Source organism: Somniosus microcephalus, chromosome 8 (assembly GCF_052327205.1).
Source record: "Somniosus microcephalus isolate GS21.2 chromosome 8, FLI_Smic_1.0, whole genome shotgun sequence".
NCBI lineage: Eukaryota > Metazoa > Chordata > Chondrichthyes > Squaliformes > Somniosidae > Somniosus > Somniosus microcephalus.
In genome coordinates, this window is record NC_140994.1 from 57,719,799 (window position 1) to 57,746,861 (window position 27,063).

At 45.2% G+C, this 27,063-nt stretch overlaps 1 protein-coding gene across 2 annotated transcripts in view; it reads left to right on the forward strand.

Moving 5' to 3' along the window:
• kndc1 (kinase non-catalytic C-lobe domain containing 1) overlaps positions 1 to 27,063 on the forward strand; it is a 328,087-nt gene that overhangs the window by 194,124 nt on the left and 106,900 nt on the right. For both annotated transcript variants that reach the window (XM_085994745.1, XM_085994746.1), the window contains exons 18-19: positions 18,694 to 18,787; positions 21,498 to 21,595. In XM_085994745.1, the coding sequence (XP_085850871.1) occupies positions 18,694 to 18,787; positions 21,498 to 21,595 (192 nt within the window). The remainder of the gene's footprint in view (positions 1 to 18,693; positions 18,788 to 21,497; positions 21,596 to 27,063) is intronic.

Sequence of the window (27,063 nt, forward strand, 5' to 3'; positions counted from 1 at the left end):
CCCTGATTAATCCTTGCCTCTCCAAGTGGAGACTAATTTTGTCCCTCAGAATTTTTTCCAATAATTTTCCTACCACTGATGTTAGGCTCACTGGCCTGTAGTTCCCCCGGTTTTTCCCTACTCCCCTTCTTGAATAATGGTACTACATTAGCGGTTCTCCAGTCCTCTGGCACATCCCCTGTGGCCAGAGAGGTTCTGAATATATGTGTTAGAGCCCCTGCAATCTCTTCCTTTGCCTCACACAGCAGCCTGGGATACATTTCGTCCGGGCCTGGGGATTTATCCATTTTTAGGCCTGCTAAAACCGCCAATACCTCCTCCCTCTCGATGTTAATATGTTCGAGCATATCACAGTCCCCCCGCCCTATTTCTATGTCTACATCGTCCCTCTCCATAGTGAAAACAGATGCAAAAAATTCATTTAGAACCCCTCCTACATCTTCCGGCTCCACACACAGATTGCCACTTTTGTCCCTAATGGGCCCTATTTTTTCCCTAGTTATCCTCTTACCCTTAATATACTTATAAAACATCTTAGGATTTTCCTTTATTTTGCTCGCCAGTGTTAATTCATGGCCCCTCCTTGATCTCCTAATTTCTTTTTTAAGTATCCCCCTGCACTTTTTGTACTCCTCTAGGGCTTCCTCCGTCTTTAGCCTTTTGTATCTGCCAAAAGCCCTCCTTTTTTTTCTAATCCATTCTCGTATATCCCCTGACATCCAAGGTTCCCTGTGGTTTTTGGAACCACCCTTGACCTTTACGGGAACATGTTGCCATTGTATGATCTCAATCTCCCTTCTGAAAGCCTCCCATTGCTCCGATGCGGATTTTCCTACAAGTAGCTGATCCCAGTCCATTTTGGCCAGATCCTGCCTTATCCTATTAAAATCGGCCTTCCCCCAATTTAGAACCTTTATTTCCGGCCCATCCCTGCCCTTTTCCATGACCACCTTAAATCTCACCATATTATGGACACTGTCACCAAAGTGCTCACCTACTAGCACTTCTTCCACTTGGCCGGCCACATTCCCTAGAATTAGGTCCAGTACCGCCCCCTCTCTTGTAGGACCTTCTACATGCTGGCTCAAAAAGCTCTCCTGGATGCACTTTAAGAATTCTACACCCTCTGTGCCTTTCACACTCTGACTATCCCAGTTAATATTGGGGAAGTTGAAATCCCCCATTATTATTACCCTATTATTTGCAAATTTCTCTGAGATTTGCCTACATATCTGTTCCTCTATCTCCCCCTGACTGTTTGGAGGCCTATAGTACACTCCCAGCAAAGTGCTTGCCCCCTTTTTGTTTTTAAGCTCCACCCATATGGCCTCATTAGAGGAACCTGCTAATATGTCATCCCTCCTTACTGCAGTAATTGACTCCTTAATTAATATTGCGACACCCCCTCCTCTTATACCTCCCCCTCTGTCTCGCCTGAAGATTCTGTACCCCGGAATATTGAGCTGCCAGTCTTGCCCCTCCCTCAACCATGTCTCCGTGATAGCAACAATATCATACTCCCATGTGTTTATCAACACCTTCAGTTCATCCACCTTATTTGCAAGACACCTTGCATTAAAATAGATGCCATCCAGCCTTGCCCTTGTATATTTGCCCTGTCTACCAAGCTGACTTGTTTTTTTCTCTATGATTGACAGCACATCACCCCCTATTTCAGCTCCCCTCTGTATCCCATCCCCCTGCCAAGTTAGTTTAAACCCCCCCCAACAGTGCTAGCAAACCTCCCCGCAATGATATTTGTCCCGCTCTGGTTCAGGTGCAACCCGTCCGACTTGTACAAGTCCCACCTTTCCCAGAAGCAGGCCCAGTGATCCAGGAAACTAAAACCCTCCCTCCTGCACCAACTCTTTAGCCACGCATTCATCTGTTCTATCCTCCTATTACTATACTCACTAGCACGTGGTACTGGGAGTAATCCAGAGATTACAACCTTTGAGGTCCTGTTTTTTAATCTGCTACCTAGTGTTAAGTCTGTGTGTCCCAGTTATGCTTATTATAAATCACTGGACACAGACCACAAGAATAACTTTAACAGGTCTTTACTATTCGGAGGTCAGGGCTGAACTGCCCAGCAAATCCCTACACAACACTTATATACCGGTGTGGTCACCACCGGTATTACAGTATACAGCAGCCAAGAGAAAGTAGTACATCTCTTAAGGTAGTTCTCTTAAGGTGGAACAGGTTACATACACCACAATCCTCCCTTTTTAGCTTAACAGTTATATCCCCATTTAACATAACATAATAACATATATATATATACAACTTCATGCAAAACAGTTCAAAGATTCAGTCTCTGAGGAGGCCTCCTGATTCGAGTTGGATAACGCCTTTCAGGGGTCTCTGATTCTCGTTGCTGGGGTGACTCATCTAGTTGGTCTCTTATGGATTGGACATCATCATCAGGTACATTCACTTCTGAGGTAGATGCTTCAGGTTCACTAACTTCTTCCACGGTTGTCTTTGCCGTAACCCTGGGTTCGACACTTGTTCTCGATTCTACCAGTTGGTCAGCATGACGCCGTATTACATTTTCACCAATATCTACCGTGTACATCAGGGGTTCTTGTCTGGCCCGAATTGTTCCAGATTGCCATTTCTCGTTTTTATAGTCCCGGGCTAACACTGGTTGTCCTATTTCGAAACTCCGAGTGGTCTTGTTATTTATATGCTGGAACTGTTTGTTTTCAACTTCCCTCCGCACATTTGGTTTTAACAAGTCCAACCTGGACCGCAACCTTCTGTTATAGAACATCATGGCAGGACTTTGGTTTGTCACTGCATGAGTGGCGTTTCGATATGCCAGTCGGAATTTATCCACCTTGTGTTGTAGTGGAATCTGATCTTCGCTCATGGCCTTTATTGCTTTTTTGAACGTTTGTACAAATCTCTCGGCCAACCCGTTTGTAGCCGGATGATATGAGGCAGAGGTATAATGTTTCACCCCATTCTTCTTCATGAATTTCTGGAATTCTTCTGACACGAACTGCGGTCCGTTGTCTGAACATATTTGTTCTGGCAATCCATTTCTTGCAAATATCGTTCTTAGCACCGCGATCGTCTTTTCCGAGGTAGTGGTAGTCATCTTAATCACTTCTGGCCATTTAGAATGTGCGTCCACCGCAATTAAAAACATGGAGTCCATGAATGGACCAGCAAAGTCAATATGTACACGTTGCCATGGGGTTGAAGGCCATTCCCATGGATGCAGCGGTGCAATCGGAGGTGCATTTTGCACTTTTTGGCACCCTGAGCAGCTTTTCGTCAGATCCTCTATCTGTTGGTCGATACCCGGCCACCACACATAAGCCCTAGCAAGGCTTTTCATCTTGACTCCCCCCAGATGACCTTCATGCAGTTCCTTTAGAACTCTCTCTTAACTTAGGAGGAATAATCACCCTTGTTCCATACATCAATGTTCCTTGACAGACGGACAGCTGTTCTCGTCTTGCTGAGAATGCCGGTAACAGTGGATCACCATGTGCTGGCCATCCCCTCAATGTCACTTCGTAGACCCGGGACAGTGTCGGGTCGTTCCTGGTTTCTCTTTCAATACTTGCATTGGTGACTGGTAAACATTCGATGATGGTCAAGTGAAATAACTCAACAGGGTCAACCGTCGGTGCCTCCTCCTCTGTAGGTAGTGGCAGGCGCGACAGCCCATCAGCATTACCATGCTGCTTTGTACCTTTGAATTCGATCTGATATTGATGTGCCCCTAGGAAAAGGGACCATCTCTGGAGTCTCTGTGCTGTCATCACCGAAACACCCTTCTTAGGGTTAAAAATGGATACCAACGGCTGGTGGTCTGTCAGAAGCGTAAACTTCTGGCCCTGCAGGTAATGATTAAACTTCTTTACTCCCCACACAAGGCTGAGAGCCTCCCTATCTATCTGAGCATAGTTGCGCTCAGCGGAGGTCAATGATCTGGATGCAAACGCAACTGGCCTCTCCAGGCCATTTGGCAACTTGTGTGAGAGTACTGCCCCAATACCATATGGAGAAGCATCACAAGCCAAACGAATAGGCAGCGTTGGGTTGAAGTGAGCCAACACTTCCTCTGAGGTGATCAGTGCCTTGCTTTTGCGAAAGGCCCTCTTACAGTCCTCGCTCCACTTCCAAGGTACTCCCTTCTGCAAAAGAGCGTTCAGCGGGTGCAGCACCGTGGATAAATTTGGCAGAAACTTATGGTAATAGTTAATCAACCCTAGGAACGACCTCAACTGGGATACATTATCCGGAGCAGGAGCCTTCACAACAGCTTCGATCTTGTCAGGAGACTTATGAAGCCCCTCCTGGTCAATGACATGACCACAGTGCGAGTTCCGCTTCTGAAAGAACTCACATTTCTGGCGATTAACTCGAAGTCCATATTCTTTCAATCTGGTGAGCACCAGTTCCAAATTTGCAAGGTGTTCCTCGTCATCATCTCCTGTAATCAGAATATCGTCCAGGTAACATTGTGTACCTGGAATTCCCTGTAATACCTGCTCCATGGCCCTCTGCCAAATTGCTGGAGCCGATGCCACTCCAAAAACCAGTCTATTATACCGGTACAAGCCTCTATGCGTGTTGATCGTGAGATACTGGCGTGACTCTTCCTCAACTTCCATCTGTAAGTACGCCTGCGCCAGGTCTATCTTGGTGAAGTGTTTCCCGCCAGACAACGAAGCGAAGATATCCTCAATCCGCGGAAGCGGATACTGCAGCGTGTGAAGCACCGGATTAACAGTGATCTTGAAATCTCCACAGATGCGAACCTTCCCCGGTTCCCCCGGCTTGTTGCTCGATGAACGCTTCATGACGGGGACAATGGGCGTGGCCCACTCACTCCAGTCTACCTTAGACAGTACTCCTGAACGTTCTAGCCCTTCCAGCTCAGCTTCCACAGCAGGTCGTATCGCATAAGGTACCGGTCTGGCTTTGAAAAATTTTGGGTTTGCATGTTCTTCAACCTTGATGTTTGCCGTAATTCCTCTCAGTGTTCCCAGTCCCTGTTGGAACACCTCTTTAGCATCGTCCAATGTTCTGGACAATCGTTTAGGTTTGACATCTTTTTTACCGGAATCTACCGTTCGTGCTTTTAAGGAATGCCAGTCCATATTTATTTTCCTAATCCACTCCCGTCCCAGTAGTGGTGGACCTCCCTCAGGTAGCACATATAAGTCCATTCCTCGGCTTTCTTTGCCCTTGTGGACCACCTTTACCTCTATCTTCCCGATGGGGTATACTCTTTGCCCCGTGTATGTTTTCAATACAATCTCCGTATCCCGTAGGGGAATATGTGGGAATAACCTTTTGTAATCTTGCTTATTCATGACCGTCAATGCCGATCCAGTGTCCAATTCCATCTTCACTTGGACTCCTGCTATCTGAAGTGTGACCCAGATTGTTTGGAGGTCTGCTTCATTACCAACATTGTGTACTCTTAGACTACCCAGTTCATTACTGCTGGAGTCTGAATTTGACTTCTGTTCGTTCGAACTGTTCTCTGTCACCTTGTGTACCTTTCTGTACTTTTCCTGCGGTGACTTTTTGTTGCTGGTCTTCTTTCCTGACCGGCATACTTTAGCTATGTGACCAAGCCTGCCACATTTTCTGCATTCCTGATTTTTGAACCAGCACTGGTTCTGATCGTGCGTTGTCTTTCCACAACGATAACATTTTACTGTACCCAAGACCATTTGATTGGCGCTGAGTTCCGGTGACCGTAGCTGCATTTCCGCAGTGCCTCTCGCTGCGGCTTCGTGTGATGCTGCAATAGTGACAGCTTTATCAAGCGTAAGATCATTCTCCTCAAGCAGTCGCTTTTGTGTTCCTTCTTTTAACAATCCACACACAAATTTATCTCTCAGCGCATCTGCTAGTCCTGTTCCAAACTGACAGTACTTTGATAGCTTACGCAGTTCAATTAAAAATTCAGCGTTGCTTTCGTCTTTCAGCTGCGTTCTTCTGTAAAATTTAAATCGTTCCGCTATCATCAGCGGCGTGGGGTTTAAATGATTTTTCAGCACAGTAACAATATTCGCGAAAGTCTGATCCGTCGGTTTATCTGGTGACAGAAGGTGCTTCAATAGCCCGTATGTCTTCGCACCCATTGAGCTTAATAAGGTTAGTGCTTTCTCATCATCTGGTACCTTATTTGCTTTACAATAAACTTCCATGCGTTCTACATACGTGGTCCAATCTTTGATATCGCTATCAAAGGTATTAATGTTCCCATGTTTAGGCATCCTTGCAAGTTTTTAAATTTTTCTTTTTCTCAAAATGGCGGCTTCCCACACTTGTCTTCTTCCCCCGCCTACTAAAATGGCGGCTTCCCGCGCTTGGCGGTCTTTCCCGCGCTCGTCTCCTTCCCCCGCCGACTACAATGGTGGATTCCCGCGTTTGCCTTCTTCCCCCGCTGGCTGCAATGGCGATTGCCGTGCTGCTGCCGTTCTCGCCTCCCCAGCTGTTCTCAATTCCCCGACGCTGCTTTTACTCCCCCGTGGTTCCCGTGGGCATTCATGCTTCCCCTGCTGTTGCGCCTCTCAGCCCCGCATGCAGCCCGGTCCTTTACACCGGCTGCGTTTGAGTTCTCCGCGGCTCTCGTGCCTTAAGCTGCCCCAGTCACGGCGCCTCTCGGCTTCGATTGCAGCCCGGCCCTTTTCACCGGCCGTGGTCGAGTTCTCCGCCCTTTTTCCTCCGTTTTCCCTCCCCCACTCCACAGTCAACGCGGCCGACTTTCTGCTCGTTTCGCTGATCGGCTTACCCACCACCGTGGTAGAAGGGATGATCACTGCCTGTCGCTGATGGAGGGCTTCGTGGTCAGAATTTTTCTTTTTAACCCGGGTTCTCGATGCCTCCCGTGCGATGGTGCTCAGCAGGATGATGAGGGCGGATGCCTCTTCTCGACGCCCGTTCTGAGGACGAAGCTGCCTTGGATGTAAAACTGCCGCAGGGTAAGATCGGACTCGTCGCCACTGTTAAGTCTGTGTGTCCCAGTTATGCTTATTATAAATCACTGGACACAGACCACAAGAATAACTTTAACAGGTCTTTACTATTCGGAGGTCAGGGCTAAACTGCCCAGCAAACCCCTACACAACACTTATATACCGGTGTGGTCACCACCGGTATTACAGTATACAGCAGCCAAGAGAAAGTAGTACATCTCTTAAGGTAGTTCTCTTAAGGTGGAACAGGTTACATACACCACACCTAGCTCCCTAAATTCTTGATGCAGGACCTCATCCCCCTTCCTACCTATGTCGTTGGTCCCAATGTGGACCACGACCTCTGCCTGCTCACCCTCCCCCTTAAGAATGCCCTGTAGCCGCTCAGTGACATCCATGACCCTGGCCCCAGGGAGGCAACAAACCATCCTGGAGTCACGTTTGCGGCCACAGAAACGCCTATCTGTTCCCCTTAGGATAGAATCCCCTACCACTATTGCTCTCCCACTCTTTTTCCTCCCTTTCTGAGCAGCAGAAGTGTCCCTGGTGCCAGGAAGCTGGCTGCTGCTGCTTTCCCCTGGTGAGTCATCCCCCTCAACAGTATCCAACTTGGTATACCTGTTTGAAAGGGGGATGTCCACAGGGGGCCCCTGCACTTCCTGCCTGCCTCTGTTGCTCCGCCTGATGGTCACCCAAGTTCTTTCTGCCTGTGCAGCCCTACCCTTCCATTGGCCTTCTTAATCACTTGCTGCACCTGCATACTAACCTTTTGAGTTTCGTGCACCAGGACCCCCAGATCCCTTTGTACTTCAGTACTTTCCAGTTTCTTGCCATTAAGATAATAACTTGCTCTACGATTTTTCCTGCCAAAGTGCATAACCTCACACTTTCCAGTATTGTATTCCATCTGCCAAATCTCTGCCCACTTACTTAACCTGTCGATGTCCCCTTGCAGGTTTTTTATGTCCTCCTCACTCACTACTTTCCCTCCCATCTTAGTATCATCTGCAAACTTTGATATGTTACACTCGGTCCCCTCCTCCAAATCGTTAATATAGATTGTAAAGAGTTGGGGACCCAGCACTGACACTTGCGGAACACCACTAGTTACTGATTGCCAGTCTGAGAATGAACCATTTATCCCAACTCTCTGCCTTCTGTTAGATAGCCAATCCTCTATCCATGCCAGAATATTACCCCCAATCCCGTGATTTTTTATCTTAAACAATAATCTTTTGTGTGGCACCTTGTCAAATGCCTTTTGGAAGTCTAAATACACTACGTACACTGGTTCCCCTTTATCCACCCTATACGTTACTTCCTCAAAGAACTCCAGCAAATTTGTCAAACATGACTTCCCCTTCATAAAACCATGCTGACTTTGTCCTATTAAATTATGATTATCCAAATGTCCTGTTACTGTCTCCTTAATAATGGACTCCAAAATTGTACCTACCACAGATGTTAGGCTAACCGGTCTATAGTTTCCAGCCTTCTGTCTACTGCCCTTTTTAAATAAGGGTGTTACATTAGCAGTTTTCCAGTCTGCCGGGACCTTTGCCGAGTCCAGGGAGTTTTGGAAAATTATTACCAATGCATCCACAATCCCTACCGCCACTTCCCTCAGGACCCTAGGATGTAAGCCATCAGGTCCAGGTGATTTATCCGCCTTGAGTCCCATTATTTTACCAAGTACCACTTCCTTAGTGATTTTGATCGTGTTTAGCTCCTCCCCCCCCCTTTAGCCCCCTGTTTGTCCAGTGTTGGGATATTCTTAGTGTCTTCTACTGTAAAGACTGATGTAAAATATTCATTCAGTGTTTTTGCCATTTCCATATTTCCCACCATTAATTTCCCGGTCTCATCCTCTAAGGGACCAACATTTACTTTAGCCACCCTTTTTCTTTTTATATAACTATAAAAACTCTTATTATCTGTTTTTATATTTTTTGCTAATTTACTTTCATAATCTATCTTCCCTTTCTTAATCAATCTTTTTGTTATTTTTTGCTGTCTTTTAAAGTTTTCCCAATCCTCTATCCTCCCACTAGATTTGGCTACCTTATATGCCCTTGTTTTTAGTCGAATACTATCCTTAATTTCTTTACTTAGCCACGGATGGCTGTCTTTTCTTTTACACCCTTTTCTTCTCAGTGGAATATATTTTTTTTGGAAGATGTAAAATAACTCCTTGAATGTACACCACTGATCATGTATCGTCTTACCCTTTAATCTATTTTCCAAATCCACTCTACTCAATTCCGCTCTCATACCTTCATAGTCTCCTTTATTCAAGCTTAACACGCTTGTTTGAGATCCAACCTTCTCACCCTCTAATTGAATATGGAATTCAACCATATTATGGTCACTCATTCCAAGGGGATCCTTTACTAGGACATTTTTAATTAATCCCGTCTCGTTACACAGGACCAGATCTAAGGTTGCTTGCCCCCTGGTCGGTTCAGTTACATACTGCTCAAGAAACCCATCCCTAATACACTCAATGAACTCATCCTCAAGGCTGCTCTGCCCAATTTGATTTGTCCAATTAATATGATAGTTGAAATCCCCCATAATTATAGATGTTCCCTTATTACAAGCCTCAACTATTTCCTGATTGATACTCCGTCCAACAGAGTTGCCACTGTTCGGAGGCCTATAGACTACGCCCACTAGTGTTTTTTTCCCCTTATTATTCCTTACCTCCACCCAAACTGTTTCATTATCCTGATCTTTTGACCCAATATCATTTCTCTGTATTACAGTGATTCCTTCCTTTATTAACATAGCCACCCCACCTCCCCTTCCTTCCTGCCTGTCCTTCCTGATCGTTAAATAACGTGGTATGTTTAATTCCCAGGCATTGTCACCCTGCAGCCATATTTCTGTAATGGCCACAAGATCATACCCATATGTAGTTATTTGTGCCATTAACTCATCTATTTTGTTACGAATGCTACGTGCATTCAGATAGAGAACTTTCAAAGATGTTTTGTGACACTTAGTTCCTGCTTTTGCCCTTTTTATTACTTTACCTTTTACTCCATACCTTCTGCCCCTTCCTGACACGCTCTGGTTTTTAATTTCCCCACTGCTACCTAAGTCTATTACCTTCTCTGTTGTCATTTTTATTATTTGCTCTCTAGGAACCTCCCCCCCACTAGTTAGTTTAAAGCCCTCTCTGCAGCCCTAGTTATATGATCCGCCAGGACTCTAGTCCCAGCACTGGCCAAGTGAAGCCCATCCCAACGGAACAGCTCCCTCCTGCCCCAGTACTGGTGCCAGTGTCCCAGGAAGCAAAACCCATTTCTCCCACACCAGTCTTTGAACCACGCATTTAACTCTCTAATTTTATTTGTCCTAGCCAAATTCGCTCGTGGCTCAGGTAATAATTATTACCCTTGTGGTTCTGCTTTTTAATTTGGCCCCTAGCTTCTCAAACTCCCTCAGCAGAACCTCCTCCCTTGTCCTATCTATGTCGTTGGTACCAACATGGACCACGACAACTGGATCCTCCCCCTCCCACTCCAAGTTTCTCTCCAGTCCAGAGGAGATGTCCTTAACCCTGGCACCGGGCAGGCAACACAGCCTTCGGGACTCTCGCTCTCGGCTGCAAAGAACTCTATCTATCCCCCTAACGATACTATCCCCTACCACTACAACATTTCTTTTAACTCCCCCCACTTGAATGGCCCCCCGCTCCACGGTGCTGTGGCCTGGTTGCTCATTCTCCCTGCAGTCCCTGCTCCTGTCCCCACAGGGAGTAAGAGCCTCGAACCTGTTGGACAAGTGCAAGGGCTGCGGCTCCTCCAACACTACCTCCTGGATCCCCGTACCTGCCTCACTTCTAGTCACACCATCCTGACCCTGGCCACGGACTACATCTGAATTAATTAATCTAATTGGTGTGACTACCTCGTGATACACAGAATTCAAGTAACTCTCCCCCTCCCTGATGTGTCTCAGTGTTTGAAGCTCGGTCTCCAGCTCTTCAACACGGAGCCGGAGTTCCTCGAGCAGCCAACACTTACTGCAAATGTGATCACCGTGAGCATGAATGGTGTTCACCAGCTCCCACATATTGCAGCAGCAACACATCGCCTGATCTCCCATTCTATGTAATTAATTAAATTTATTCATATTATTCTTAAATATCCTCTGCCCCGATTCTAGATGGTGTATATCACACCTCAGAAACTATAAACCAAAGAGATTTAAGCTTAAAAGGGAGAAATACTCACCAACCAATCACTTACCCGCTTTCTGGTGACGTCACACTTGGATTACTTTTTACCTCTCTCCTTCCCTCCGAGTTCAGAGACTGGTACACCTTACCTGGTCTCTGGGGACTTTTATACCCCGCTCTGCCGCTCAGGTTTCCCGCCGACGCTGTGAGGCCTTACCTGGTCTCTGGGGACTTTTATACCCCGCTCTGCCGCTCAGGTTTCCCGCCGACGCTGTGAGGCCTTACCTGGTGTCTGGGGACTTTTATACCCCGCTCTGCCGCTCAGGATTCCCGCCGACGCTGTGAGGCCTTACCTGGTCTCTGGGGACTTTTATACCCCGCTCTGCCGCTCAGGTTTCCCGCCGACGCTGTGAGGCCTTACCTGGTCTCTGGGGACTTTTATACCCCGCTCTGCCGCTCAGGTTTCCCGCCGACGCTGTGAGGCCTTACCTGGTCTCTGGGGACTTTTATACCCCGCTCTGCCGCTCAGGTTTCCCGCCTGATTTTCTTTCCTTCCTGACATTCTTGCTCATTTACAGCACAAATCTGAATTGAGGTGCATCTGAATTCTCAATTTGTTCCCTGCCAGTAGTACAGACTCATAAAATTACCCCATGATATGAATACTCCCCTAGTATCTCAACTAGTTAAGATGGTGATTAGCTCAGTTATAAAAGGTAGGAGGGTCCCAGGTTCACATTCTGAGCTAAGTGTCTCTGCTGGGTTAACTGATCTCAGCTAGGACAGTGTAGGTGTGCCAGAGCAACAATGATTGCTTGAATTTGTGCAGCACTTTCAATGCAATAAAAAAAGTCCCAAACTCTTCACAATTGAGGGTTGAACGCAATCTGAGGAGAACTACGGGAGGTGACCAAAGGCACTATCAAAGATGTCAATTTTAAGGAGGATTTTGAAGATGAGGAAGGAATTCTGGAGTGCGAATGATGTGGCCAAGACTCTGCGCAACTGGTACAATGGTGGTATGGAGGAACACACCATAGACCACAGTTGGGAGAGTGGAGTGTGTTGGCAAAGATGTAGGGCTTGAGGAGGTCTCAAAGGCAGGAAAAGGCGAAGCTGTAGATTTTGAAGTCAGTGCGGTGGGGGCAGGTGCAATACAGGTTGGTAATGTCAGGGGTGATAAATGAGCGGGACTTTGTGCAGGATAGAATGCAGGCAGTGAAGTTCTGGATGAATTGGAGTTTATGTTTGGGAGGCCAATAAGTACAAAAGTTGAGCCTGTAGGTGAAAAAGACCTGCATGATAGTTTCAGTGGCAGTGGGGTGAGATGAGACAGATATGTGTGATGTTTCAGAGGGGGAGGTAGGCAGTTGACAGATTGAACGTTAGGTTTGAAGCTCAACTCAGGGTCCAGCAGTACACTGAGTTTACACACTGTTGAGTTGGCTACATTGTCTCGCTGGAAGTGTGTATGTGTGGGCTTTGGGTGAAAATAGGATCAGACTTGGTTGTGATGTCCCCTACGGTTAAATAGTCTTTTAGCACTGTCTAGGCTCAAGTGTAGTCACTTAGGCAAGGTACCGGATGGCAACATGCTCCTGTGGAACTGTACCCCATCAAGAATCATTGCCTTTGGGGTGGAGAAGGGGAAGAGAGAAAGGAGAATGAAAACTTAAAATATTACTAACTGAAACGTTTATTACTTTTCACATTGGAAAATTGCAAAATAACAATTTGTAGGCTTCATAAGGAATCGTGAAACAAAGTATCATTTTTTTTTTTACCCATAAATACAAATTGAAACTTGGCTATATAGTTCAGTGGGTAAATGCTCTGTGTTGTTTGATACCCAGGTATAATCCTTGGTTTGTGCTGCGTGGTGGTGGGAGTTCCAGAATTGGTCTCCGTACCCTTGAGCTAGGGAGGGGAAACAAATCTGTTGTGTCCGTGTGTTAATAGAGACACTGAAGACAGGAGTAGGTTTCACAGGTGTTTACTGAACTATGTCTGGAGGGGAACTAACTGATACAACACAATATACAGGCTTATATAGCCTGAGTGGCCATTACCGGCATTACAGTACACAGGGGGTTCTTAAAGGCACATACAGTACAATTCCTCCCCTTTTAGCCAACCAGTACATAATATTTTAAGTAATCATTAATTACATGTTACAAGAAAAATAATCTACACATTGCTGCAGTTAATTAATTATAAGTCAGTCTCTCTGGAGGCTTCCTGACTCGGTCCGGATAATGCCTCGGTGGTGTAGTAGTTTCTGGTGGTGTAGTAGGTTCTTTTGGCAAGGCTGATTCGGCTTGAATGCCAGTGTCGGGTTCATCGGGTTCCAGTATCACCGGATCGGAGGTAGATATGGGTATCTCTACTTCATCATTAGGCGTATAGAGTTGTGGTGTAGGTTGTCCCTTTTCGGATGACTCTATGATATGGTCAGCATGGCGCCTTATTATGCTTTCTCCGATGTCCACGGTATACATCAGCGGTCCTAGTCATGTGCAGATAGTTCCAGGCTGCCATTTCTCTGTACGGTAGTCCCGGGCCAAAACTTGCTGACCTATCTGGAAGGTTCTAGTTGGCCTTTCATTCATGCCTTGAAATTGCCGGTTCTCCACATCCCTTCTGATGTTTTACTTGATCAAATCCAGCCGGCATCTTAGGCTTCTATTGAAGAACATCATGGCGGGAGTTTGGTTTGTAACCATATGTGTTGCATTCCTGTATGCGAACAAGAAGTTATCCACCTTGTGCTGAAGTTTTATGTCTTCATTACCCATGGCCTTTATGGCCTTCTTGAAGGTCTGGACAAACCTTTCAGCCAATCCATTGGTGGCGGGATGGTATGGGGCGGATGTGTAGTGCTTAACCCCATTGTTTTTTAAGAACTTCCTGAATTCTTCGGACACAAATTGCGGTCCATTATCAGAACAGAACTGTTCAGGCAGCCCATTCCTGGCAAATATGGTCCTTAATACTGTGATGGTTTTTTCCATGGTGGTGGAGGACATCTTTATTACCTCCGGCCACTTGGAGTGTGCATCAACCGCGATTAAGAACATTGAGTCCATAAATGGACCAGCAAAGTCGATGTGTACCCTTTGCCATGGAGATGAGGGCCACTCCCATGGATGTAGAGGGGTTGTGGTGGAGCGTTTTGGACCATCTGGCATCCTAGGCAGCTCTTGGTCATTTCTTCGATGTCTCCATCGATACCTGGCCACCATACAAACGCCCTGGCTAGATTCTTCATTTTCACTCCACCCAGATGCCCCTCGTGAAGCTCCTTTAGAACTTTATCCTGGAGTTTGGATGGAATCACCACTCTGGATCCACACATCAAGGTTCCTTGGCACACTGACAGCTGTTCTCTTCTTTGCGAGAATGCTGGCAACAGTGGTTCGCCATGTGCTGGCCATCCCTTCACTGTTAAATCGTAGACTCGTGAGAGAGTTGGGTCATTTCTAGTTTTCCTTTCAATGGCAGAATTTGTTACTGGTAGACATTCGACTATGGTAGAGTGGAAAATCTCCACTAGGTCTACGGTAGGTGCTTCTTCTACCGTTGGCAACGGTAGGCGCGATAACCTGTCAGCATTCCCATGCTGTTTTGATCCTTTGTATTCTATGTTATATTGGTGTGCCCCTAGAAAAAGGGACCACCTCTGTAGCCTTTGCGCTGTCATAATGGGAACACCCTTTTTAGGGTTGAATATGGAGATGAGGGGTTGATGGTCAGTCAACAAGGTAAATTTTTGTCCGTGTAGGTAATGGTTGAATTTCTTCACTCCCCATACCAGGCTGAGTGCTTCCCTGTCGATTTGGGCATAGTTACGCTCAGCTGAGTTCAATGAGCGTGACGCAAAAGCTATCGGCCGTTCTGAGCCATCAGGGAATTTATGCGATAATACTGCTCCTACGCCGTAAGGGGATGCATCGCATGCCAGTCTGATTGGCAGTGATGGGTTGTAATGAGCCAAAATTTCTTTGGACGTGATTAAGTCTTTGCATTTATGGAAGGCACGTTTACAGTCTTCGCTCCATTTCCAAATTACTCCTGTTTGTAGCAGTTCATTAAGAGGGTGCAGAAGAGTTGATAAGTTCGGTAAAAATTTATGATAGTAATTTATTAATCCCAGGAACGACCTTAATTGTGAAACATTTTCAGGTGCTGGGGCTTTTATGACCGCTTCAATTTTTTCAGGTCACTTATGCAACCCTTCCTTATTAATTATGTGGCCACAATATGATATTTGATTCTGGAAAAATTCGCACTTGGGGCGATTTGCTCGTAGGCCCCGTTCTCTCAGCCTAGTGAGCACCTGCTCCAAATTGGCAAGGTGCTCGTTGTCGTTTTCTCTTGTTACAAGGATGTCGTCTAGGTAGCATTGAGTCCCCGGAATCCCTTGGAGGACTTGCTCCATAGCTCTTTGCCAGATAGCTGGAGCGGATGCTACTCCGAAAACCAGTCGATTGTACTGGTACAGACCTTTGTGTGTATTTATCGTGAGATACTTTTTAGAGGCCTCTTCAACCTCCATCTGTAGATATGCCTGTGCCAAGTCAATTTTTGTGAAACGTTTCCCTCCGGATAGTGAGGCAAAAATATCTTCTATCCTTGGAAGAGGATATTGTACCGTGTGAAGGACCGGGTTTACAGTCACCTTGAAGTCTCCACAGATGCAAATTTTTCTCTGTTCTTCAGATTTATCATTATTCAATGCTTTCTCCATGACTGGGACGATGGGTGTTGCCCACTCGCTCCAATCTATTTTGGATAATACGCCTGCATTTTCCAAATTCTCCAGCTCTGCCTCGACTGCTGGATGAATTGCATATGGCACCGGTCTTGCCTTAAAAAACTTGGGAATTGCTGCATCTTCCACTTTTATTGAGGCGGTGATGCCTTTCAAGGTTCCTAGTTTCTCTTGAAACACTTCTTTGGCATTGGCCAAGATGTCTTTTAATCGTTCAGCTATGACGTCATCATCGTTTTTTTCTTTACTGGTCACCGTCAGTGCCTGAATGGAGTGCCAGTCTAAACTTAATTTCCTGATCCATTCACATCCCAACAGCAGTGGACCACCATCTTGTAGAACGTATAAATACAACTTTTGTATTTCCTTGCCGTTGTATACAACAGGCACCCTTATATTTCCTTTGGGGTATACTTTCTGCCCCGTATATGTTTTCAAGATAATGGATGTGTCTTTTAAAGGTATATGCGGAAACAGCCGCTCGTAATCCCGTCGATTTATGACGGTCAGAGCTGATCCTGTATCTAGCTCCATTTTAACTGGGGACCCTGCTATCGTGAGGGTAACCCAAATGGTCTGGTAATCTTCTTTGGCAATTACATTGTGTAATTTGAGACAGCTTAGTCTCTTGTTTTCGGAGTCGCTGTCGCTCTTCTGGTCTTCGGAGCTACTGTCCGTCATCATTTGTACCTTTCTGTACTTTTCTTTATTGATTTTTTTTTTCCTGTCCGTGGATTTTTTTTTTCCGGATCTTTCCGCATTGCCTGCATGCTTTGTCCTTGAACCAGCAGTCCCTCTGGTCATGGGTGGATCTGCCGCAGCGATAACATCTCTCGAAACCCTGTGTCATTTCATGGGTGCCGAAGTCCTGTGTCTTTTGTTGTATCTCTGCAGCTCCTCTCACGGCTGCTTCGTATGATACAGCCATACTGAAAGCCTTGTCCAGTGTTAAATCTTTTTCAGAAAGCAGCCTTTTCTGTGTTCCTTCACTTAGGAGACCGCAGACGAATTTGTCTCAAAGATAATCTGCTAGTCCTGCCCCGAATTGGCAGTGCTTTGATAGCTTTCTTAATTCGGTGAGGTAATCAGCGTTACTTTCATTCTTGTGTTGATTCCTCTTGAAGAATTTGAATCGTTCCGCTATCAGCAGCGGTGTTGGGTTTAAGTGCTCCTGTAGGGTATCAACAATTTCTTTAAAATTCTTGTCCTTTGGTTTGGCTGGAGTGATTAAGTTTCGTAACAGCCCGTATGTCTTTGCGCCCATTAGATTTAGAAGTACTGACGTTTTTTTTTCATTTTCTATTCCATTTGCGGTGCAATATACCTCCACTCTTTCCACATATGTGGTCCAATCCTCTATCTCGTTATCAAACGCATCAATATTGCCAGACTTAGGCATCCTAGAAAAAAAATGGCGCTTCCCGTGCTTTTCTTTCTTTTCTGCAGAAAAGATATGGTGCTTCCTGCGCTTCCCCACCACTGCTGCCGATGACAACGCTGTTTCCCGCGGGTTTCCGTTCTTTTTATTTATTTATTTACAGTTGGAGACTCGTTCCCACCGGACTCTCTCTCTAGGCCTGAACGCCGACCTGCTCGCAGCGCCGGCCATCTCCCGAGTGCTCCCTCCCCATCTGTTACTGCTTGCCTCCGCCTTCACTGCTTGGCCTAGCTGCAGAGCCAGCCGCTGGAGCCCCAGCCCGACGCCCAGGAAGGATTATTGCAGTACCTGCCACCAGCTTGGCTAGCTGGTGAAAACACAGCTTTTTCTTTTTCTTGATTTTCTTCAACTTTGGACGCCAGAGGAATCGATGTCCTTGAGGTGCTGCCGAATTGCAGGTAAGTCCGTTTCCAATTCGTCGCCACTGTTGTGTCCATGTGTTAATAGAGACACTGAAGACAGGAGTAGGTTTCACAGGTGTTTACTGAACTAAGTCTGGAGGGGAACTAACTGATACAACACAATATACAGGCTTATATAGCCCGAGTGGCCATTACCGGCATTACAGTACACAGGGGGTTCTTAAAGGCACATACACTACAAAATCAAACAAGGTTTCTACTGCTGGTCACCACTCATAGACCCTGCTGGGCAGCTGTGAATGTCAGGTAAGGGCAGGGTCAGCCTTGGCTGTGACACCTCCTTACTTGAATAGCTTGCTGACCAGGGTCACACACAGGTGATGAACCAGAGTGCAGCTGTTTACTCTGGAACTGTATTCTGCATGTGGGAGAAGAAAAATGGGAGGAAAAACTTGGATGTGGAATTTTAAATTGTAACAAAATTAAATAGAAATAGCTATAATAGCATAAATAGGCTAAATTACCATATTTATGGTCTGTGTCTTTATACAGTCTCCTTGAATGGAGCACTAACTTTTAAATCTTAAAGTGCTACTCTATGGAATGAAGGAAAGATTTCTCACATCCATAGTACCCCAGAGAATTTCCAATTTCATCTGGTGCATTAAATAAGACACACGTGGGAGTTAGGGTTAATCCAATACTAAGATTGACAGCGATGGGAAAGTCACTGTGGCATTTTAATAGTTGCAGCAGGCAATTAGCGAGCAGCACTGGCAGAGGCTGGGAGAGGTCAGCACAAGCTAACTCAAGTGGTGATGGCACATGTTGGGACAGTGAAGGACTGTAACTAACACAATGGGAGACACACATATTTCTGCACATGAATAAACATTTAAACCTGACACAAATTTCCTGATAATGCAAAGTTTTTTTTACTTTTTGCAAATATATTGATATCTTGTTTTGTTTCACAGGAACTTGAGCAACAACTGATGATGGAGACCAAGAATTTTAGAAAAACTAAAACATTCTACCAGAAACTCCAACAACAGGAAAAAAGAAGCAAAGGTTAATAAGTACATTCATGTGTAAAATCATAAGTGTTTCCCATTTGATTAAAGTACACAAGAATAAGTGCATAACGATAATCAAGTTGACCAATCCAATTAAAATTACTGATTAAAATGATGGTACATATTAGCCGGAAATTAGCATTAATGCACGAACATTAAATGGGTCTTCTGCTTAACCCCCTACATGTACCTATCTCCCAGATGTTAGAGTGAGGAAAATAGGAGCAGAAACCCATTGTGCCTGGTCTCCACTCTGTTCACATTTGATGCATATCTCCATTTGAGGGCAATTGAATTTTAAATTGTATTTAAAACAGTGGAAGTGACGTCAAGATGGTCTCTGCATCAATTTCTTCCCTAACAGTAGTCACAGGTCATATAATAATACCCATACCGAGGGATTGCCTTAGAAGAAGAATAATACCCATATAAACTGGGCATACTCAATTGTTTCGTATCCACATCATAGGGAAGGATAACAGGAGCCTCAGTTTTTTTTTGAAAGGCAGGATTTCCCAAAGTTCAAGGTGTATTTGATGGCACCCATATGTGCTGCAGCACATGGAAGTACCCTGAATACATGAATCTCAATCTTCGGATAATACGTAACCATCTGCACTTGATCGAGTCCCCATGAGGAGCGCTGGTAAAGTGCCTGGCAGGTGAGCATCTGTGAGAGGCACTTGGGATTGAGGTGGCTCTCAAACTCCAGGAGCACAGCCCTGTCTTCAGGCTGCTGTGCGTCCCCAGGTGGGCCAGCTTGGCTATGCCCACTTTCTGGCATATGTGAAACCATTGGGGGGGTGGCAGACTGGTGTGGATATGTTATCATCAGGAGAGACAACACTATCATTCATTACCAGGTCTGATCGGCCCCTATTCCTGGCCTCCATGTCTCCATGCTCACTGAGCAGTCCCCTTGGCACATTAACATTGCTGAAGCCCCTATCAGTGGCTCTCTCCATTTGGCCAAGGTGTCCTGGCGAAGGCTTATATGTTCTCTTATTACCTGCTGTCTTCTCCACAAAAGCATACATAGACTAGTTAAGAGTCGTGCATAGAATTATCCTACACCCATGTATCACCCATAGGTATTATAAAGGCAGATAGGGAAAGCATGCAGTTCCTGATCATGCAAGCAGTTAGCAGTAGGATTTTTTTTGTAGCCTTCTGCTGAAGGAGATGGACTTGGCAAGGAAGGTGCTGGCAAGTCCACAGAGTAGCATAATTCTTACATATGGGAAGGTGCAGGCAAAGCCATGGAATGCATGGGTGGGAGGAGTTCCTGATGCTGATAGTTGACACAGTGCATACATATGAGAACACATTGCGACCGCTCCTTTGCCCTCCTAATGTCATTACATTTTTTGTAACGCTGGAGCCAAGTCCTTTGCATGGTGCTAATTGCACTGGTGCTTAAGTTTATAAAGTGCTCAGGATGTGTCCAACTTGACATTGCGCTGGAGTTATACTCTATCCAGTTGTAGAGTATTTGTTTTTACTCCCTTAACTCTTTAGGGTAGTCAGAGGTGAGATTAACCAACACTTCAAACTTTTCTAACTAATAGTTTTATTAACATTAAAACAGAACAGGTTTACATGAGATGCATACATCCTTTAAATCAGTTGTACAATTTGAAACACAGAATGGCCAATTCTTCTGCTTCGTGACCATTGAAAGGTTAATTCTCTGCCGACATCCTGCGTGGTAAGAGGTTAATAATCTACCAACTTTCTTCATTGCGTTCTTCTGGTCTGACTCGTGGACTGAGCCCTGGTCTGACTCGTGGACTGAGCCCTGGTCTGCCTCGTGGACTGAGCCCTGGTCGGTCTCACGGACTGAGCCCTGGTCGGTCTCGCGGACTGAGCCCTGGTCGGTCTCGCGGACTGAGCCCTGGTCGGTCTCGCGGACTGAGCTCTGGTCGGTCTCACGGACTGAGCCCTGGTCGGTCTCGCGGACTGAGCCCTGGTCTGACTCGAGGACTGAGCCCTGGTCTGACTCGCGGACTGAGCCCTGGTCGGTCTCGCGGACTGAGCCCTGGTCGGTCTCGCGGACTGAGCCCTGGTCGGTCTCGCGGACTGAGCCCTGGTCGGTCTCACGGACTGAGCCCTGGTCGGTCTCGTGGACTGTCTCTTATACCTTCTTGCTGACAAAAATAACCTCTTTCGGTAATTTTCCATTCTCTCTTTCCCATGGTTACACAGACAGCATCTGGTGTTTACAATGGTTTCCCACTGTCTCTCAAGGCCTCCTTATCTGTGGCCTTCCAGACAGTCTGCATCAAACTTTTCAAATTTGGTCAACCTTCCCAGCATGCCCACTTGAAGAGCTATTTTAGCAGTTCTTTTAACCAAACTCCGCTGCTTTAGCAGGTGATTAATTCAGGTAAAGTCCAAAAATCCTTCACCGTGTCATCACAGATAGTTTGAGATGGCCTCCCAAACAGGGTCTTGCACTGTTGTGTTCCAGAGTCAGATTGGGGCCTGACTTCAGTTATTCTGTCACTGTGTGTCGCTGCAAACTGGAAACCACTGCGTGTTGATGCAAAAGTGGCAGTGTAATGGCATCCTAAACCAGTGGCACAAGCTTGAGTTTGCTGAAGAAGGGAAAAGACCAACTCAAGGTTTTGTTCCTAAGGCTTTAGTTGGTATACTTGACTTATAAGCTGTACATTCAGAATGTAACGTTGCATCTTAATTTAAAGGAACCGATGCGAAGGTGGTACTGCCCAAACTGAAGCAACAGCTTGAGGAGATGAAGCTGAAGGTGGAGTTCCTTGAGCTGGCAAAGAAGTATCTTGAGGTATCTTAAATGATAAAACTGCTATGAAAGAATGACTATTATATCAATTGGAACTACATTTGTTGAGCTATTGATGATATATTTGAATCATCATTGTTAAAAACAAAGCTATTGCAGAATGTATATACGTAGCTTAGCCAAAGTATCACAATTTGTGTTCTTAAATTTACTTCAGAACCCACACATCTCTGCTCACTCCGTAACTAAACATCTGTATTTGACAATTATAAAGTCAACTTCTTAGGGGAGAAATTAGGAAAGAAAATGTTAATTAAAGTCATTTAGTTGAACAACCGTTATTTAAAAAAAATTGAATTCTGCGACTAGATTTTTTTGCTTTAATGAAAAATGGGAGAAATGCCAGTTTTTAAAATATAATTAATGACTCATTAACAGCATTGCAGGAATCTGATATTGAAATGTGATTTTATTAGCGACACTAAAAAGCTCATGGTCAGTCATAGAAACATAGAAGATAGGAGCAGCAGTAGGCCATTCGGCCCCTCGAGCCTGCTCCGCCATTCAATGCGATCATGGCTGATCATCCAAATTCAGTACCCTGTCCCTGCTTTCTCCCCATACCCCTTGATTCCTTTAGCCTTAAGAAATATGTCCAACTCCTTCTTGAATATATTTAATGAATTGGCCTCTACTGCCTTCTGTGGTAGAGAATTCCACACCCTCTCTCTGGGTGAAGAAATTCCTCCTCATTTCTGTCCTAAATGGCTTACCCCTTATCCTTAGACTGTGACCCCTGGTTCTGGACTCCCCGACCATCAGGAACATCCTTCCTGCATCTAGTCTGTCGAGTCCTGTCAGAATTTTATAAATTTCAATGAGATCCCCTCTCATTCTTCTAAACTCCAGCAAGTATAAGCCCAATCGACCCAATCTCTCCTCATGCGTCATTCCTGCCATCCCAGGTATCAGCCTGGTGAATCTTCGCTGAACTCCTTCCATGGCAAGAACATCCTTCCTCAGATAAGGCGACCAAAACTGCACATAATACTCAAGATGTGGTCTCACCAAGGCCCTGTACAACTGCAGCAAGACATCCTTGTTCCTGTACTCAAACCCCCTCGCTACGAAGGCCAACATACCATTTGCCTTCTCAACCACCTGCTGCACCTGAATGCTTACCTTCAGCAACTGGTGCACAAGGACACCCAGGTCTCGTTGCACTTCCCCTTCTCCCAATCTATTGCCATTCAGATAATAATCTGCCTTCCTGTTTTTGCCACCAAAGTGGATAACCTCGCATTTATCCACGTTATATTGCATCTGCCATGCTTCTGCCCAATCACCCAACCTGTCCAAATCATCCTGGAGTTTCTCGGCATCCTCCTCACAGCACACATGCCGACCCAGCTTTGTGTCGTCTGCAAACTTGGAGATATTACATCTAGTTCCCTTGTCTAAATCATTAATATATATTGTGAATAGCTGGGGCCCAAGGACCAATCCCTGCGGTACCCCACTAGTCACTGCCTGCCACTCGGAAAAAGACTCGTTTATTCCAACTCTCTGCTTTCTGTCTGCCAACCAGTTCTCTATCCAAGTCAATACCTTGCCCCCAATCCCATGTGCCTTAACTTTACACGCTAATCTCTTATGTGAGACATTATCGAAAGCCTTTTGAAAGTCCAAATACACCACATCCACTGGTTCTCCCTTATCTATTTTACCAGTTACATCCTCAAAAAATTCCAGTAGATTATTCAAGCATGATTTACCTTTTGTAAATCCATGTTGACTTTGTCTGATCCTGTTACTGTTTTCCAAGTGCTCTGCTATTACATCTTTTATAATGGACTCTAGCATTTTCCCCACTACTGATGTCAGGCTTACCGGTCTGTAATTCCCCGTTTTCTCCCTACCACCTTTTTTGAATAGTGGGGTAACATTAGCTACCCTCCAATCCATGGGTACTGTTCCAGATTCCATCGAATGTTGGAAGATGATCAGCAATGTATCTACTATTTCTAGGGCCACTTCCTTAAGTACCCTTGGATGTAGATTATCGGGCCCTGGGGATTTATGGGCCTTCAAACCCGTCAATTTCCCGAACACCATTTCCCTACAAATACTGATTTCTTTCAGTTCCTCCCTTTCATCAGACCCTATGTTCCCCGACATCTCTGGGAGGTTATTTGTGTCCTCCTTTGTGAAGACAGAACCAAAATATGTATTTAATTGGTCTGCCATTTCTTTGTTCCCCATTATAAATTCCCCTGACTCTGACTGCAAGGGACCTACGCTTGACTTCACCAATCTTTTTCTCTTTACATATCTATAAAAGCTTTTACAGTCAGTTTTTATGTTCACTGCAAGCTTACTCTCATATTTTATTTTCCCTTTCTTAATTAATCCCTTTGTCCTCCTTTGTTGAATCCTAAACTGCTCCCAATCCTCAGGTTTACTGCTTTTTCTGGCCAATTTATATGTCCGCTCCTTGGATCTTATGCTATCCCTAATTTCCCTTGTTAGCCACGGTTGTTTTGTTTTATTTTTATGCCAAACTGGGATGAACAAATTTTGTAGTTCATCCATGCAATCTTTGAATGTTTGCCATTGACTATCCACCGTCAACCCTTTGAGTGACATTCCCCAATCAATCCTACCCAACTGGCGCCTCATACCATCATAGTTTCCTTTATTTAAATTCAGGACCTTTGTCTCTGAGTCAACTACTTCACTCTCCATCTTAATGAAGAATTCTATCATATTATGATCGCTCCGAACCAAGGGGCCTCGTACAACAAGATTGCTAATTAATCCTTTCTCATTACGTAATACCCAGTCTAAGATGGCCTGATCTCTAGTTGGTTCCTCGACATATTGGTCCAGGAAACCATCCTGTAAACACTCCAGGAATTCCTCCTCCACAGTATTGTTATCAGTCATGCTGAACCTACAATAATAGGGCTGATTCCGGAACCAACACTCCACGTTACATTGTATACTGCCTCTCCCTCACAATCCAGCATAACCACTGTCTTCTGCAGTCACCTTTCCTCAGGTACCTGCACATAGGTCTTATGCTCTGCAAACATCCTTCTTGTAAAAGCAGGACCCCCTGAGATAAGGGGCCACAGTTATTGAGGCATGTCCTGACTTTTCACTCAGGATCATTAAGCTCCTCAAATTCCCTTCACATTCCTCCTGCCCATTCATGCTCCACGTATCACCCTCTGCGAACTCATGCTCAGAATCACGCCTGACCACCCAATTTCTCTTCCTGGCCCCCAGGCTAACTGACTGTAAATAGTTCCCCTCTCCTCAGGCACTGTCTCCCTGACTTTCAAAACTACAATCATCACCCCCTCCTCAAAAAATCTCACACTTGACCCATTTTTTTCCTCATTAACTAGCCCCATTTCCAACCTCTCTTTTCTCTACAGTCCTTGAACATCCCAGATCCGTACCCATCTCTCCCACAACTCACACATTGACCCTCCAATCAGGTTTCTACTCATCACACAGCACAAAAATAGCCCTAACCAAAGTCACAAATGACTTTCCCTGTGATCATGATACATTATCTCTCCTCAACCTCTCTGCAGCTTTCAACATGATCAACCACACCATTCTCATCCACTGCCTCTCCTCCATTATCCAGCTTGATGGGACTACCCTTGCATTCTTATCTATTCGATCATAGCCAGAGCATCTCCAGCAATGGCTTCTCTTCCCATCCCTACACCATCACCTCAGGAATCCCCCAAGGTTCCATCTTTCTCCCCCTCCACTTCCTCTTCTACATGCTGTCCATTGGTGACACCAACGCAGGCATGGTGTTGGCTTTCACATCTATGCTGGTGACTCCCAGCTCTGTCTCTCCACCACCACTCTTGACCCCTCCAATGCCTCTGTGCTACCAGACTGCTTGTCCAACATCCTGTCTTAGATGAGCTACAACTTCCTCAAGCTAAACATAGGGAAGACCAAAGCCTTCGTTTTTGGACTCCAGAAAAACGCTGTAACTACACCAGTGACTCTGGCCCCACTCCGCAGCCACTATCTCGGGTTGAACCAGAATATTTGCAAACTCAGCGTCCTATTCAAGCCCAAGCTGACCTTCCAACCCAACATCCTTTCCATCACAAAAACTGGCAACTTCCACCTTCGTAACATCACCCTCTTCTGCCCCATCTCAGCCTTTGTCAATTCCAGAGTCAACTATTCCAATGCACTGCTGGCCGATCGCTCATCCTTCACCCTCTGTAAAGGACTTACTATTCTTACTCTTATCTTTTCCAATGTCTACCTCTTTAAATCCTGCAGCAGCACAAGTTTTTTTTACATACACTTGATGCAAAGCGCCATTCCCAGGTGCCACCCAGTTGGGCCCTAATGCATCCTTATTTAAATTAGCTAGGATCAACATTGTACATGTGGAAGTCCTGCCCAAATGCCGCCCCCCCCCCGCCCCCCACACACACACACACACACTTTCACTGGTGCACTGGCCAAATGGAAGTCTTCATCCACTAAATCTAGGTCCTGGAGTAAAATGTTAATTCAATTTAACTGCATTTCAGATTACCATACAAATTCATCAAGAGTGATTTTACAAATAATAGCTGGGGAAGTTATGGCTGGACGCACCCCCCACCCCCACCATCCCTCCAACAAAAAACTGTACCCCTGAATTTTTCCTCGTTTTCGTTGAACTTTTTTACTCCTTTTCTAGAGGGGGATGAATCTTCAGAGCAGTGATAAATGTGGATGAACGGTCAATTGCCATTAACTCCTGACAGTAAACTGAAACAGTCTGTGGTTTGTTCACATCATGTAACATTAAGTTGCAGAGAACTTTCAGTTTTAAAAAAAGCTTATATAGGATACAAATATTTTTGCACTTTTTTTCCATTGATATCTCACTCATCCATCTGGCATTTTTAAGTCAAAAGGTGGACATGTACATTCATGGCATCTCATTCTTGGTTAGTTTGTTCTTAAGTTTTAGTGGAATATATTTCTCCTGAACTCTAGGAATACTGTCCACAATTATTCTGTCTCTTCATCTGTCAATATTTTTCTCCTGTTTACCTTCTTTAGCTCCATCCTCATTCCCTCCGAGTTTGCTTTTTTCCAATTTATTACTGTGGTCTTTGTACTTATCTATAGATTACTATTATATCTACACAAACCCTAGATAGTCTCCTGTGCTTACTTCACTTATATGCTCCAGTTCATTTCCCATTACGAGGTCTAGCAGTGCTTTCTCTCTTGTTGGGCTTCTTACATACTGTTTACAAAAGGAATCTTGTAAAAATGCCATCCCTTTCTCCCCTTTCACTCACTCACCCTGCCAGTTAGTTTGGGGGTGGTTGAAATCCCCCATGATTATGATTCTGTTTTTTACTCATTTAATTTATTTGCTGACCTATTTTTCCTCCACTTCCTTTCCACAATTTGGTGGTCTATAGTATACCCCTAATAGTGTGACCGATCCCTTCCTATCC